The sequence below is a fragment of the Eublepharis macularius genome, chromosome 12, assembly GCF_028583425.1.
Source record: "Eublepharis macularius isolate TG4126 chromosome 12, MPM_Emac_v1.0, whole genome shotgun sequence".
Lineage (NCBI taxonomy): Eukaryota > Metazoa > Chordata > Lepidosauria > Squamata > Eublepharidae > Eublepharis > Eublepharis macularius.
Window position 1 is genome coordinate 402,121 of NC_072801.1, and position 14,976 is coordinate 417,096.

At 51.4% G+C, this 14,976-nt stretch overlaps 1 protein-coding gene across 2 annotated transcripts in view; it reads right to left on the reverse strand.

The window, feature by feature from the left end:
• The window catches only part of IL4R (interleukin 4 receptor), a 15,284-nt gene continuing 308 nt past the window's right edge, over positions 1–14,976 (reverse strand). Inside the window, exons 2-11 of one of the 2 annotated variants that reach the window (XM_054993033.1) lie at positions 13,796–13,933; positions 13,517–13,637; positions 10,000–10,135; positions 9,263–9,426; positions 8,801–8,955; positions 6,238–6,391; positions 3,689–3,788; positions 3,080–3,155; positions 2,914–2,999; positions 1–2,736 (exon numbers count right to left, since the gene is read on the reverse strand). In XM_054993033.1, the coding sequence (XP_054849008.1) occupies positions 1,602–2,736; positions 2,914–2,999; positions 3,080–3,155; positions 3,689–3,788; positions 6,238–6,391; positions 8,801–8,955; positions 9,263–9,426; positions 10,000–10,135; positions 13,517–13,613 (2,103 nt within the window). In that variant the 5' untranslated portion in view covers positions 13,614–13,637; positions 13,796–13,933 and the 3' untranslated portion in view covers positions 1–1,601. Of the gene's footprint in view, positions 2,737–2,913; positions 3,000–3,079; positions 3,156–3,688; positions 3,789–6,237; positions 6,392–8,800; positions 8,959–9,262; positions 9,427–9,999; positions 10,136–13,516; positions 13,638–13,795; positions 13,934–14,976 lie in introns of both variants that reach the window. The other variant, XM_054993032.1, reaches the window with a different exon arrangement.

Sequence of the window (14,976 nt, forward strand, 5' to 3'; positions counted from 1 at the left end):
ATCCATTTTGAGGGTCTCCTGAAGAATTCTTCAGAAAAAAAAATACTTATGAGAGTATATATACGCGTAAATACATATGTACACATATTGCTACAGCGCAGAGTGTAAAGTGCCTTTAAACATTGGAGCCCTGGGGCACAGGTAACAAGTGTCTCAGCAAAAACCCCTGCAGGGCCCCCAGGCTTCAGCCTAGTCCGTCTTATGAATAATACAACCCTGGAGAAATCAAGAGGCCACCTAAGCCCGAGTAGGCCCCTGTGGCTGGCCTTGGCCTGCCAGCAAGCTGTCCTGTGGGCAGTCCGCCTAGCTCTCTAAGCTGCGACAGACACTTACGATCACGGGACTCACAAGCCCTCTCTCTACCGGGCTGCAAGGGGCAGTAGCAAGCCGTCCAACTGGGCCAGCTCCCACCCGGAAGGCTGAAATGTGAACGAAACGCGAACAGAATGCCGAGTGACTCGGTGTGGTTGGTTCCTGCCCTCCCAGCTGCGGAAGTGCGAGATTCCTGGCAAGAAAGGTGCTTGGGCATTTTTGTAAAAACAAGCCCTCAGACATTCCTGCCTCCCCTTCCCTATTCAGAGTGGATCGGAACTCTGAATCATCAAATCTTATCTAGTAATCAAGGGCAATCAATCACTGGCCAAGCCAATTTGGTGTAGTGGTTAAGGGCACGGGACTCTAATCTGGAGAGCAGGGTTTGATTCCCCGGTCCTCCACTTGAAGCCAGCTGGGTGACCTTGGGCCAGTCACAGCTTCTAGGAGCTCTCTCAGCCCCACCCACCTCACTGGGTGTTTTGTTGTGGGGATAATGGCATACTTTGTCAACCGCTCTGAGTGGGCGTTGTCCTGAAGGGCGGTATATAAATCAAATGGGAAAGCTTAGTCTAAACTCTAAGTTCTTTATCTAACCCCAGAGACACTTAATTAAAACTACAGTTTCATTGGCCAGCACTGGGAATGACTAATCTAAACCTCCCCAGCTCTCACCGTCACACCCCGGAATGCCAACCAAGGCTTCGCAATCCCTTTGCCTATCCCAGGAGACAACCATTAAGGCCATTGTCTGCCTAGAAGACACCTTCTAGCCCCAGGGCCTGTTTTGCCCTATAATTGCTTGAACTTTGCCCCAGCCAAAGTGTGGGCACTTACGTGGATTCAAGTGCTGTACGGTTAGAATCCTCTGAGCCTCCCTGCAAGGAATGCTGTTCATTCAAGCCTTCCTCCTCGGACCTCTCTACTCCTCTGATAGGTATCTATTACCTGAATCCTACAACTATTCCCCATTCTCTCACTACTTTTCCTAGAACTTTTGTGTGCCTGTGATTTTTATATATCTGCCTCTTGCTGTGTGCCAATTTCTCCTTGAAATAAAACATTCTCTGCTTTGGAAAACACCCATCTAGTCGGTTTCCTTGGGGAAGAAACCTGGTACACATTGATGGAGGATCTCACTTGTTACCACCTCTCACAGCTTTCTCCTTGTTTGCTAATTACTCACAAGGAGACCCATGTAGGCAACAGATTAGCGCCAAGGAGGTCAATAGTCAGCTGGGACGCCTTCCTCTCCACACCTCCTCCTTTGAGTACACCACCGAGTATACTCAGTTAGTTCTTGGGTCACAAAGTGGCAACAGGCACTTGGGGGACGAAGCCCTCTGCCTCACACCCTTCTGGCCAGAATCCTCCTCCTCCAGCTCCCTGCCCAGGCTGAAAGCAAAGGTCAGGGGCTCTTCCAAAGATCCCCTTTGCCAAGTCTCTCTCTCTGCCTCCTGTGTCCTCAGGATGGGGCCCAGTGGGGCCTCTTGCGGCATGCTCCTTAGGACACCAAGAAAGGGCTTGTAGGGGGAGCCCAAGCTAAGATGGCTAGGATCCTGGGAGGTTACACTTGGCCGAAGGGCAGTTTTGAAGGGTCGGTAGCCAGGCAAACAGGAGTCAATGGTGCAAGGAATGCCTGGGGCCTTCTGGGATGGTGCCGCCGCCGCCGCTGCTTCACAGGAGGAAGGCCAGCTGCCGTGGGGCTGGGACTGGTCAACTCCAGAAAGATCCAGCTGATGCTCCCCTGGCCGGCAGGCACCAGCTGTGGATGGGTGCATGAGGCTGCTGAAACTCTTGTAGCAAGAAGGCTGGGCTGCTCTGGCCCTGCTGCCTCCTGGGCAATTGGCCTGGGAACCAATTCCGCCTGGGACAGTTGCCTGGCATGAGGCACTGGAGAGTTTCTGAGGGAAGAGCAGCAGTTTGTATTGCGGCGCAGAAAAGGGTCGGCCGTCCTCTTGGTGCTTCGTGGGGGTAGGGCTCACTTTTTGGGGAGAGGCGGCCATGTCCGAGTTCTGATAGCCAGACGGAGAAGAACCCACGGGGCTCTTTGTGGGTGTCCTGGCAAACATGCAAAGATCACTGAGCACTGGTTCTGGAGCCCCGGAGGAGGGGTGCTCTTCCAGGACAGGCATGGCAGGGGGTTCGGCATCTTCTACATGGCCCCCGCCCCCCTGGATGTCCAGAAAGAGGTCTACCAAGGCATCCATGTGAGGGACGTGGTCTTCCTCTTCCTCCATCTGGGCTTCACTGCCTGCATCTAAGCGCCTGCAGATCGTAAGAGAAGGTTCAACAGAGGGTACTTCAGGAGTGAAGAACGGCTCCCACTTCTCTCTCAGCCTGCTCTCAGGAAATGTTGCGGCCACCTTGTTCCACCAGCCAGGGAAAGTGGCCTCATCTTTAGGCTGAGAATCCTCGATACTTCTGTTTGGGGGAGAAAAACAAAACAGAACCCAGTTACGGAATACCCTGACCCATCCAAAACAAAGCCCAAGCAGGCAGCTGCCTTCCCTGACAGCCCATCGGAGTCGGGAGCAAAAGCTCACTGCCTGCTGAGCAAGGGGGAATGATGATCTAAAGAGGGCTCTTTGCCAGACATACCGCCGCTGCTCCAAGAGACTCTGTGACAGGGCGTAGAGAGGCCCCTTGCCTTCATCCCCCAGGAACATCCTCCTCATGGCCAGACTCTGAAAGAGCACGAAGCAGGCATCAGGACACAGCAGCCTCCTGAACCACCCCAAAGAAAACTTGTGGTTAGCACTCCTACCGGCTTTCCCCCAAATTCCTTGCCCAGGTTGCTCTTGCCAGGGCTTGGGATGTCGTCCCACAATTCCCGCTTCAGCCTGCAAGAAAAGGAAGAGCCACTCCGCAACCTGCTCTCCATCTGACCCCCGTCTTGTCTCACAGACAGGGGGAGGAAAAACAGGCCCCCCCCTCAAGAAATGCAACAACCACAGGAGAGCAGCTATTTGTGCCTGGGGAGGAGGGGGAGGGGGAGGAGCAGGTGCAAAAGCAAAAGGAGGCAGAATCAGGCAGCCCGTCCTGCAGCTTCCCACTGCAGCACATTCACAGCTGAGAACAGTGACAGCAGGAGCGGCACACAGGCAGGCACCGCAGGCCAAGTCCTTGCACGGAACCGTGGATGCTTCTCAACCTGGGCCTTCAAAAGCCACAGGCCCTTTCTCGTGACCAGGTGCCAAATTGCTGGAAAGAACCCCTCACCTTTTAGCTGGCTGAAGGAGGCACGAGAAGGGGGGGGGGAGCCTCTCCTTACAAGGATCCAGGAGGCATAAGCCACTCTCACCGCCATCTTCTCAGAGGTCAGTAAGGGCCAAAGACCTGCCCTGCAGAGCCTTGCAGACACAACAGTTCCTACCTGATCAGGCAAAGGTAACAGGTGGAGACCAGCACCATAATCAGGAAGCACGCCAAGAGAATGGCCCACCAGAGGCCGTCTTCTCCTTCTGGCTTGAAATCTAGAAAAGAGGAACTCTGATGTTGACATTGTCCCTGGAGGACAAGCTGAACAGCAGGAGGGCAGAGCACAAACTCAGCACGGACTCAGCCTCAATCCCAGACCTCAGCAGCTCCAAGGCCAGGGTCCCAAGCAGCAGAAGTGGGCAGGATTCTGCCAGAGAGGCAGAATGGTCTCTTGGGCTGGCGAGCACCAGGCAGAGCCTTCTAGGTAAGGGTGTGTTCTTAATCCTGCTTTTGCTGTGTGTGTGTGTGTATGTGGGGGTAGGAGACACTTATGGAGAACTGACAGGTGAAAAAGGCCCTAATTCTCCTCCTAATGCAGCCCCCCTCCTCCCCTTAGCTGGATTTACTTTAGAACATAACACAGCCCTACTGGATCTAACCAGCGAGAGTCCATCGAGGCACGCTTGCCATCTCACACAGGGACCAACCCGGTATTTTGGAGGGCCAAACAAACAGGGCCGAGAGGCAGAGAGGCCTTCTGGCACCGGGGCTGAGAGGTTTCCTGCCTCTGAGTGTGGAAGCTCCCTTCGATCACTGGCTAGCAGCTCCTGAGGGATCTCTCCTCCTGGAATCTGTCTCACTTCCTTTGAAAGCTACCTGCGCTTGCAGCCATCACTACCTCCACTGGCAGTGAGAGGCACAATTTCACAACTCAATCAGTAAAGCAGTATTTCCTTTTGTCTGTTCAATATCTATTGCCCATAAACACATTTAAAACAGGATGGTGGACAGCCTTCACAGGGAGGGTTAAGATTTTATACACCCCTTTTTTCAGACTGGCGGAGGCCCAGCCTCAGCCATACGCCTGGCGGAACAACTCTTGTCTTGCAGGCCCAGTGAAAAGATAGTCGGTCCTGCCGGGCCCTGATTTCAGCAGACAGAGCGTTCCACCAGGTGGGACTTCACTGGGTGCCCAAGTTCTAGCATCCTCTTATGCATTTATTATGCATGTTATTATTATACAATTATGCGTGCACCCCATGCATAATTTTATAAACCTCCATCATGGCCCCCGCCACCCGTTGTCCTTTTTCCAGAACCGAAAAGACCCATCCTCTCCATCCTTTCCTCATAGCAAAAGTGCTCCAAGCTTTTAATTACCTTGTTTGCCCTCCTTTGTACTTTTCGGCCCACAATGGTGGTACCGTCATTCCAAATACTCCTGCCTACAGCCCTTCATTCAGTGTCAAGACACAGGTGGTGGCTTTGGGGGTGTTTCCAGATCCCACCACTGATAACTTGAACTACACCGAGTGGCTTTTATGCTGTAGCCCCTTCGGCTGCTATGACGACTTGAACTGGTGCTGGTGGGATTGGATTCTTATGCTTGGCAGTAGTTTTCACGCAAAGAGCGCCATCTAATTTTTTAACATGGATGAAGGGAAACGGAGGAAAGGCTAACAGGAAGAACCCCACCCCCACCCCTCATGGTTCAGCCGGGTTTCTTGTAGGGTTGAGGCATCAGGTGGACATACCCCACAGCAGCTTGGAAGCCACCGGCTTCTCAGCCTGGAGGGCCATGAGGCCCGGAAGCAGGGAGGCAGGAATTATCTTCCTGTTATCCCCACCACAGCATGACTGGTCCAATCAGCAAGCCAGCCATGGGTCTGCACTCTCCCAGCGAAGGACTGGTGCCACCTCTGCCTCACCAAATCCTTTGTTTGGTGCTCCACAGACTCCTGTGATGCCACACAAACCCGAGTATGCCCTTTTCCAAGCCTAGTCCAGCCTTTCCAAGAAAGCTGGTTTTCACCACACACACACCTACTTCACTGGGCACTCCTTCAAAGTCCTTTTGCAGAAAGTCGCTTCCGACGTCGCTGCCTGCCGCTCCTGTCTCAGCATACACCCCCACCCACAATGACTGCCCCCGTGACCCCCGTTTCCAGGCATGGAGCGGGGGGTCACTGGGACAGTCGGGGGGGGGGGTAGTTGTGAATTTCCTGCATTGTGCAGGGGGTTCGACTAGACGGCCCTAGAGATCCCTTCCAACCCTATGATTCTATGATTCACCCCACTGGCTACTTCATGAACCTGTTTCAATGGTCCTCCCTGCTCTGGGGAGCATCTAGTAAGGAAGATCATGGCAGCATCTTGTGGCATCTGGAAGCACAACAGACACTGTGACTTAAGTGTTTGTGTGCCAGAGCCCACTTTGTCAGGAACATCCAAGTCGTCTCTGGCTCACCAAAGTTCCTGTCACAATAAATGCATTTGGCTTCAGGGTAAAGCTGCAAGATGGCGGTATTTTGTCGCAGGGAGACGAGGGCAGCAACTTCTTTGGAAGCAGTCTTCCTGCAAGGAAGTGATTGGTGGATATCCACGCATCCCATTTGTTGATCAAGGACTGAAGAACCGGGGCTTGCAGTCTCAAGAAGAGGGAAGAGCTGCGAAGGAAATGCAGCTTCGGAGGAGTGACGGGTGTGGACGGAGCACAGCACTCACCATTGGACCACTGGCACGGGACACTCCACTCGCTCCAGAAGCTTTTCCAGGGATCTATTTTATATCGCACACTTGCACTGTAGCTCTTTCCTGGCAAGAGGGTATTAGCAAAAATTTCATAGTGTTCCACTTGTTCCGTAAGATTTTTCAGTACCTTGGAAGAAAGAAGCATTACAGGACCATTTTCAGGCTGCACGAGTTTCACACTTAACCTTAAGGAAACAACTCCTCTCCAGCTTTCTAGGTCTTTTCATATTTTAAGTCATGCCAAGTCAATCTCTCCCAAGAATCAGTTTGCTTTGCTTCCACCAAAGCTTCCTCTGTAGATAGCAGTGACGCAAGGGTATGGACAGATTTGCTTTCTCGTTTTTATTTTGTTTTTTACCCCATTTGTTTTAACTTTTTACTTTCCATTTTGGTTTGAACGGGACACAAACTTCTGGCTCTGTCTTCCCTCAGTGAATGTACCCCTCTCCTAAGGGGTCAGGAAGACTGAAGAGAGCACCCCCCCACCCAATTTGTGGCCACCTGCTAGGTGGGCACAGGGGGCCACCTGGCCACCTCAGAAAGGCAGTGTGGCACCGTGTGCGCAGACTGGTGTTTGGCACACTGTACATAACCACAGTAACATAAGCATGACACATACACAGGGCGACATCTATCTGCAGAAAAATGTCTTAGAACTGATCCGGGAGGGAAGGAGCTCCCAGGCTATTTCAGCGGCGTCACACTTCACAGGGGGGTTTGTGGGCAGCCTCCTGCACTGATCAATGCCTCAGATGGGACCTGAACAAAGAGGAAGAGGCTGGGCAAAAAGCTCCCTGTTCAGCTGAGCTTTTTGCCAGTCCTCACAAGGAGCCTTCCAGAGACATTTGGGCAACATCTTCAGGTGCAGAGTCTGGGCTCTCTCATTATAAAATGAGGATAAGCGATCAGTTGAGAGCCAGGATGGTGAAGAGCTCTGAGAGCTGGACTAAAATAAGGTTCAAATTCAAATTCTCATGCTGCTCTGGAAGATTATGGGATGTCCATGGGCCAGGCACTCTCGCACAGCCTCACCAACTTCTCAGGGTGGCGGTTTATTTACTTGTTGTTAGGATAAAATAGTCTGTGCAGGGGTGGGGGAGGGGGGGGGAGACAATGTACACCAGTCCTGAGCTCCTTGGAAGCAGGGTGGGATTAAAATGTACAAAATAAATGAATACATTTTTGAACTCTACAGATGATGGAACTGTGAAATGAATACTGAAGACAGTGAAATCAGAGAGAAGCTGGAGACACACCCACAACTGAACCCTTCTTTGTCTCTGAAGACCTGCATAAATTAAGCTGGCAAAGGAGGCCACACACCTAACAGATAAATCACGACAGGACACAGTGTTAGTAGCAGCTAACAAGCTAAAAGTGCTCTAAAAACTCAGGAACTTTTATCTAAAATCTTCCAACTTATCCGTCGCTAAAATCTGCCTCCTTCCCTGAAGACTGGAAGGCAGTCAATGTAATTGCAGTATTTTAAGGAGGATTCCATGGAGAAAAATATAGGCCTGTCAGCATAATTCCTGCCCCAGGGAAATTGGTAGAAAGTGATATTCAAAGCAAGAGTGATTAAACATCTCTTGCTGAGAAAGAACCAGTATGGCTTCCGCAAAGCGAAGTTCTGCCTCCCCAAATGCATAACGTTCTTCTGCAGTACGTTAATCAACCCACAGAGAAAGCCCCTTGTCAAGAGGTCTAACATAAATAAGCAGTTACAGAGTAACAAGACAGGTCACCTGTGGATCAGGGCCTGACTACAGCCCGTGCAAGGCAGGAAAGGAGTAAGTTCTCGTCACTGAGGCAGCGGAAGGGTGGGGCCCTTTAAGAACCTGCATTGGAATCAGGGGCCCCACTGAAGATCCAGACGTGTGACCGCTGAAGCAGACTAGCCGGGGGTGCCTCTAGGCCTCTTCTGACAAGGTGGACATTCAACAAAATGGAAACATTGATGCTTGGCAGCATGCTCAGACTGGACACAAAGAAATGCTCCGTTTCTTATGAACTCATGGGCCACACATGGTGATGGGCAGCTTGCTTAGTTTACTTTACCCATCTGTCAGATCACTTTTTGAGGACAAATCTTTCAACGTATGTGTGTGTTATGTGCCATCAAGTTGCCTCTGACCTTTGGCAACCCCATGAATGAAAGACCTCCAAAACGTCCTATCGTTAACACTTATCAATGAGTACTCGTTGCAATAAAAGGCAAAAAACGGAAGCTGTGCATTCCGAGGTTGCTGGAAACAGGGCTGTTTCTGGAGACAGAAAGCTGGCCTAGGCGGATCCCGCTCCCCTGATCTGATCTAGCAAGACAATTTACGTTCCTGGGATTCAGAAGGTCTTGCTGAACTGAGATATGCTGGGCGTGGGCCTCCAGGTCACTCAGATCAAGGAAGCAGCAGCTTTGCTTCACTGGGAATGTGTGCAAAGACGAGCAGATAGCTAAGATGGTAACCCAGAAGCCAAATTCATGGGGCTATTCCAGAGGACGGGAGAGAGGAGGAGACAGGGAAAGGGGGCTACCTACCGGTTGCTTTTGCCCTTCGGACGAAATACGGACTTGACAGAATACTGCAGGGATGTCTATAGCGTTAGGCGAGTTGTAGCCCTTTCTCCAGGTCAGGATGAAGGAACGCCTCTCACTCTTAGTGACAGTGAGGTTTTGGAGGGCCCTCGGCTTCACTGCTTTCAAGAAAGAAACGAGAGAAGAAAAGACACTGAGAAGCGAGATACAGAGAACAGGGCCGGTCCTGCGAGGGAGCTTCAGAAGGAAGAGCAAAGACCGGGCAGGAGGAAAAGCCCCGGCTGCCTTCTCACAGCCACTGGTGGAGGGGAGGGGCTGGGGGATGCCTACCCAGTTCTCCCCCCGCTCCTACATCTTCTGCCCTCAGATACGCCCTTCCCTAATCACAGCCAATTCCTTCGTCTCTAAAACCAACAGTGTGGAGACGGTAGCAGGGCTGTGCCTGACGCCCAAGCCACGCCTCACCAATGTCACGAAGGTCAACTGTGTAGCTCCTGGATGCGTTGTCCCTCCTGCTCTCCAACGAGAGAGTGTACGTGGCCTCAAAGACTGTCTCGGAAATGACGCAAAAGCAGCCAGGGCGGGCAGAGCCGAGGACTCTCCTGTCCTTGGGACCACACTCCATCTTCCTGGAAAGCATGAAAATGGGGCCTTTCTAGTGTGTTCGTTTGCACTCAGCCTCTCAGCAGAATGCAGTCGCTGTAGGAAAGGACTCCTCCTGGTTTTGGTGACAGCCCTTTGTGCCCCCCCCCCCAAGAAGTCTCCTTCTGAGATGCAGATGACAGAAGCAGAAGCTCCCTTCTCAGGAATATTGGTCCAGTAAATGGTTATAATTAGAACCATTTTGGATTCAGCATTTTCTGCAGTGACTGGCAAGGGAGCTTGCAGAGACATTTTGTATGAGAAACCCTGCCTAGCCTCCTTTACAGCAAAGATCTGAACTCACTACTCCTTCCAGGGGAAAATTCATAATTTCTGGCCTGAACATGGGATGGGGAGACAGCTCCGCCTGCTTGGTCACCTCAACCATACATCAAAGCCCATCAAGTAGGCTCCTAGACTGGCCACCAGTCCCCCACCCCTAGGACAGAGAGGCATACAGCTTTATATCTGACTCCACATGCCAAGAATCCCCTTCACAGTGGTCCAAGACAAGCCCCCCGCCAACTTCAGCATGATATGAAGGTGTGAGTGGTACTTACTGTTTAGTAAAGCTGCTACTATAATGCAACCGGAATTCCTCAGTACAACTGGTAGCGTCATTCACATTCCAGTGACAGACCACCTCAGCAGCAAAGTCTGTGTGACACTGTAGCTCAGGAACCTCTGGAGCCCCAACTAGAAGAAACAGCAGAGCCTGCTGAAGGGGTTGACACCCCGTGGGGCATGGGCCCCGGCCCACCTTTCCCTTACACTGATGCAGCATTACTTGGTCTTCTCTGAGGCAGGCAAATCCCCCTTCCCATACTCCCCATGGCCAGGGCCACAGACCCTAGGGCACACAGGGCTGAGAAGCAGCTGGACAAGTGACATGGAATGGCAGAGGCAAGGGTCTGCTGTGTGTCACAGCCACATGCAACTGTACTGCCCCTACATGAAGCACTGCTGAGCAAGAAAAAGGAGGCCTGAAGGAACAGTGCAGCCTAACAGCCGGGGCCCTGGGAAGCATCCTTAGAGAATTCTTGCCACCAGAGCCCTCTTCCTGGTGTTAGAGGGGCTGTGGGATGGACTCAGCAAGCGTCAGGCACCACCCAAGACTTACTCCCAGGCTTCTGCAACACCACAGAACGACGGCAGAAAGCAGGCAGATGTGTTCTGCGGTATGCAGGTGGTCTTGCTACCCAAACCCTGCAGTCCCAGTCCTTTCTACACTGCCCTCTTGCCCTTTTTAAAGACTCTGCTCTGGCTTTGCATGGACTTCTGGCATAGCCAGGCCCCTACTGGTGACTGGTGACACGGCTGGCCAAATCCACCACTCTCCAGCTGTGTGCTGTCATTTTACAATACCCCGAACTGCAGATCCTTCCCCTGATATTTCTGAGCAATATAGGATTCCAGGGGCTGATGGGATCAATAAATGTTTAATGGGCTAATTGCGCTAATAACGGGAGGGAGGAGAACCGTAAGCTTCTAGATATTTTAGTTCTCCTTTTAAGTACTGATTTTAAAAAGAATATACACATTTCAGTTCCAGTGGCAAACGGTGGCGAATTGGTCTGGACTGACCTATAAATTCTTTTTAAAAGGAGATGGGCTTCCCAAAAGGAACCAAGATGAGGAAACGTTAAAGGGATGATCACATGACAGGGAACGAGCTGAAAAGAGTGGCAGCGGGAGGGGCAGCCAAGCAGCACGGGAGGAAGCAGAAGGGTCTAGGCTCTGCAGGCACTCGGGTGTTTTTCCACATCTGAAAGATGCAAAAATCTTGCTTAGGGCTTTGCACCTCTGCAAAAGGTCAGGGGGAAGTTCCTCGTGTACTAGGTGGGCTTTCCGTTGACAAATCTGAGATGGGAAAATAACTTATCACCTTCTGTTCATTTTCCTGAAGGACCTTAGTGGGAATACAGTGCTGTGTGTGAACCGTGTCCAGAACGCAGAAAATACATATACAAAAGGAATACAGGAGGAGCGACAAAGAAGCACGGCCTTTGCCTACACTCAGACTGAGAACATCAAGTAAAGCCACAACAGCCACCTCTGTCCCATAGCCCGGCCTGAATCCAGGCTGAAAAGGGTACAAAGCGACCAGAGCTATCCACGAAGACACGGAGTTGGCAGGCCACAGGGCTGGCTTCCGTCCCAAGGGTTAGAGAGGAGCGATGCTGTCAGTAGCTTTGAAGGGCTTCACATTCCAAGCTGGTCCTGCAGCCCCAACAGAGCGTGTGCTTGGAATCCTGAAATCTCCCAGGGCATTTTGGAACCTAGAAGGATCTATGAGCCTTTGTGGGCAAACTATTTGAATGACCGTCCCTCTTCACAAGGTGTTGCTGGACGGCCAGCAAAGTAATACCTTCTGGGGCTAGCCCGGATGTGCAACATTCAGCATGGATGCCCAAGTTCCCCATCACCATCAGCCCAGGTGTCTCCAATACCAGGTCTGAGAGCACCCCTGCAAACTCAGAAAGGTGCTTACTGGGAAGCTGGGTGGTTGACAAACAGGTAGAATCCCTCATCTACCTGTAGTTCCCAATGACAGGGGCGTACAGTAAATGCCAGCAATAGTTTGTACGGGAAGTCTGCAAATGTTGAAGGACTCGCGAAAGATAATAGCAACGCCTCCTCCCCAGCCACCATTGCGATGTTGGTGTAGGACTACATATCCAGACAGAGTTAGTTAGGACAGACACACCACATCATATTCCTCCAACCATGTCTCTGTTATGCAACATCCTATTAAGGCATACAGCTTTGGTCCTTACAGATAATGGCATACCATAATATTAGTCACAGATGCAGAGGAGTTAGCCGTGTTAGTCTGTAGTAGCAGAATCAAAAAGAGTCCAGGACTCTCCATAATATTAGTGTAACAATGGGGGAGGGAGTGGCCCTCGCATTGTCAAGTCTTTGGATGCTAGCGTGGTTAGATAAGCAGTGAGCATCTTTGCCACCTTTGCCACCCTGTATCTACAAGCACAGCACAATTCAACTCATTCCAGCTATCTGTCTGAGCACACCACCCAATAATAATAATAATAATGATAATGGTAATGATGATAATGATAATAATAATACTGTGCAATTCATATGGAAGAACTGCAGCTTTCTGACATAACGCCTACAGAACTGCAAAGACGGCAGTACTTGCAACAGCGTACGTATTACGGCGATATCTGTTTGATACTTAGGTCTCCGGTGGAAACTTGTATCAGCTTAGCAGGGCCAATCAATAATAACATGGGATCTCTGCTTATTGTTGATTGTGTTTTGGATAATTCAAATAATAATGATGATGATGATGATAACAACATTCTATTTATATACAGGACAACTTAATACCCACTCAGAGCGGTTTACAAAGTGTGTTATTATTATCCCCACAACAAAACACCCTGTGAGGTGGGTGAGGCTGAGAGAGCTCCGAGAGAGCCGTGACTACTAGCCCGAGGTCACCCGGCTGGCTTCAAGCAGAGGAGTCGAACCCGGCTCTCACCAGGTGAGGTGGCAGCACCTCTGCAGAGGCCTTCGAAAGAAAACACTTCCCTTCCAGAGGAGTTAGCTGTGTTAGTCTGTAGTAGCAAAATAGTAAAGAGGCCCTGTAGCACCTTTAAGACTAACCAACTTCACTATAGCGTAAGCTTTTGAGAACCACAGCTCTCTTCATCAGATGCATCAAGCTCAGGCTACAGTGAAGTTGGTTAGTCTTAAAGGTGCTACTTCCCTTCCAGACAGGCTTTTGGGACGGATGGTTAATGAGGCTGTCGCGTTCCACTTTTACTGTACCATTTTCTTTAAATATTTTAAAGTGTTTTAAAGCCATTGGTAGTAGTAGTGGCCTTAGGGACCACAGATGGGGCTGAGAGGTGGCCTGCAAATTAGTGAAGTAAATAAATAAACTCGATTTGCTTGTCAAGACAGCAGGAGGGAGCAGCTCAGGCACCAGCTTCTTTAACAACCAGAAACATTTCCCACCTTGTGTGCCAACTCTGGACTCACAAGTTGTTAGCAGAGAAGCTACCTGTAGGCACAGATTATTCCATTAGCAAATTCGTGGAGACTTACTGTGACGAATGAGGCAGGAAAAGAAGAAGGTCTGCCAGAGGCCGGTACCACTGGCCCAGTCTTTGGGCATCCGAACTGCCATGCAGCCACGAGCCATCAGAGAAGGAAGACAGCCAAGGCCCTGCCAAGAGCAAGTGCTGAGTCTGAGTGTTATGGGCTAACAGCTCAAGGGCCCAACAAAGATTTCCCAGCTGCACTTCACCTCAGCCAGAAGGGAAGACGCATACACAGGCAAGCCATCAAAAGAGCTTCTCTCTTTAGAGAGAAGGGAGCAATTACCAAAGTTGCAAAGACCCTCCAGGGCGTCTTTGTGGAGTCCTCGCTGGATGCTGTACCTGCAGCACGAGCCGTTTGCAGCCTTCTCAGCAACCTGAGGCAGAGACGGACTGGCTTCTAAGACGTCTCACGGGAAGCAGTCTGAGTTGGGAAGGGAGAAAAACAGGATCTGTCCTCAAAGGTGGCAAAGGGTGCAGGAAGACACAGCAAAACCAACCACCATTCACTGCCTTTGGCCAAGAAAAAAAGCTGGTTTTAGTCATGCAACAGGCCTGGGGGCGGGGGGGGGGGGGGTTGCCAAAGGCTGGCAGCAAGTTAAATAGCTGAGTGGCACCAGCCTTGCTCTTTGAATTGGCCTGGAATCCACTGGCAAATTAGGCTCACATAAGCTTGCAAGTAGAGATGAGGAAGTTTGCTGCTTATTGGTTCAGGGGCTGTACAGCTGCTCACAGGAGCAGTTCCTTCCGGCAGAGCTGTTCATTTTTAACAGGGGCCGCGGTTTGCAACGGAGCAAAGAGTCCTTGTCTGTTTGCATGGGGGAAAGGAGGAGGATGCCCAACACCTGTTTACTTCTACCTTGGAGCGGGAGGATAAGCCCCCCCCCCCCGCAACTGTTTCCTGTCTGATTACATTTATTTCCTGGCCCTCACAGAGCCTGGTATCCATGCGTGGGTCCTCACTCGAGTCCTGGCTAGACCCCAACCTGCTAAGCTTCACCAAGATCGCAGGGCCTGATGGTCCTAGTAGGCACGGGATTCTAGAAATACTAAGGAGTTGCTCCTGTGGGGCGCATTTTCGGGTCTGCTGCCTGTGACAACGTATTTTGGGTCACTTCTGCCAGGAAACCGGGGCAACCCCAAGCTAGCTCGCCAGTGCGGAAGGGCAGCACACTTCATCCCTGTGCCAGGCAGGCCCCGGCAGAGCAACCTCCCTCTTGGCAGTCAGGCTCTACCGACATGTCGTTCTAGCTGTCCGTCGGAACACTAAAGGCCCATCAGGGCGCTCCCCCTAGGGTTGCCAGCCTCCAGGCGGTGGCTGGAGATCTCCCGGAATTGCAACGGATCCCCAGGCCACACAGATCCGTTCAGCTGGAGAAAATGCCTGTTTCGGAGGGTGGACTCCACGGAATCGCACCACGCGGAGACCCCTTCCCTCCCCAAACCCGGCCTTCTCCAGGCTGCGCT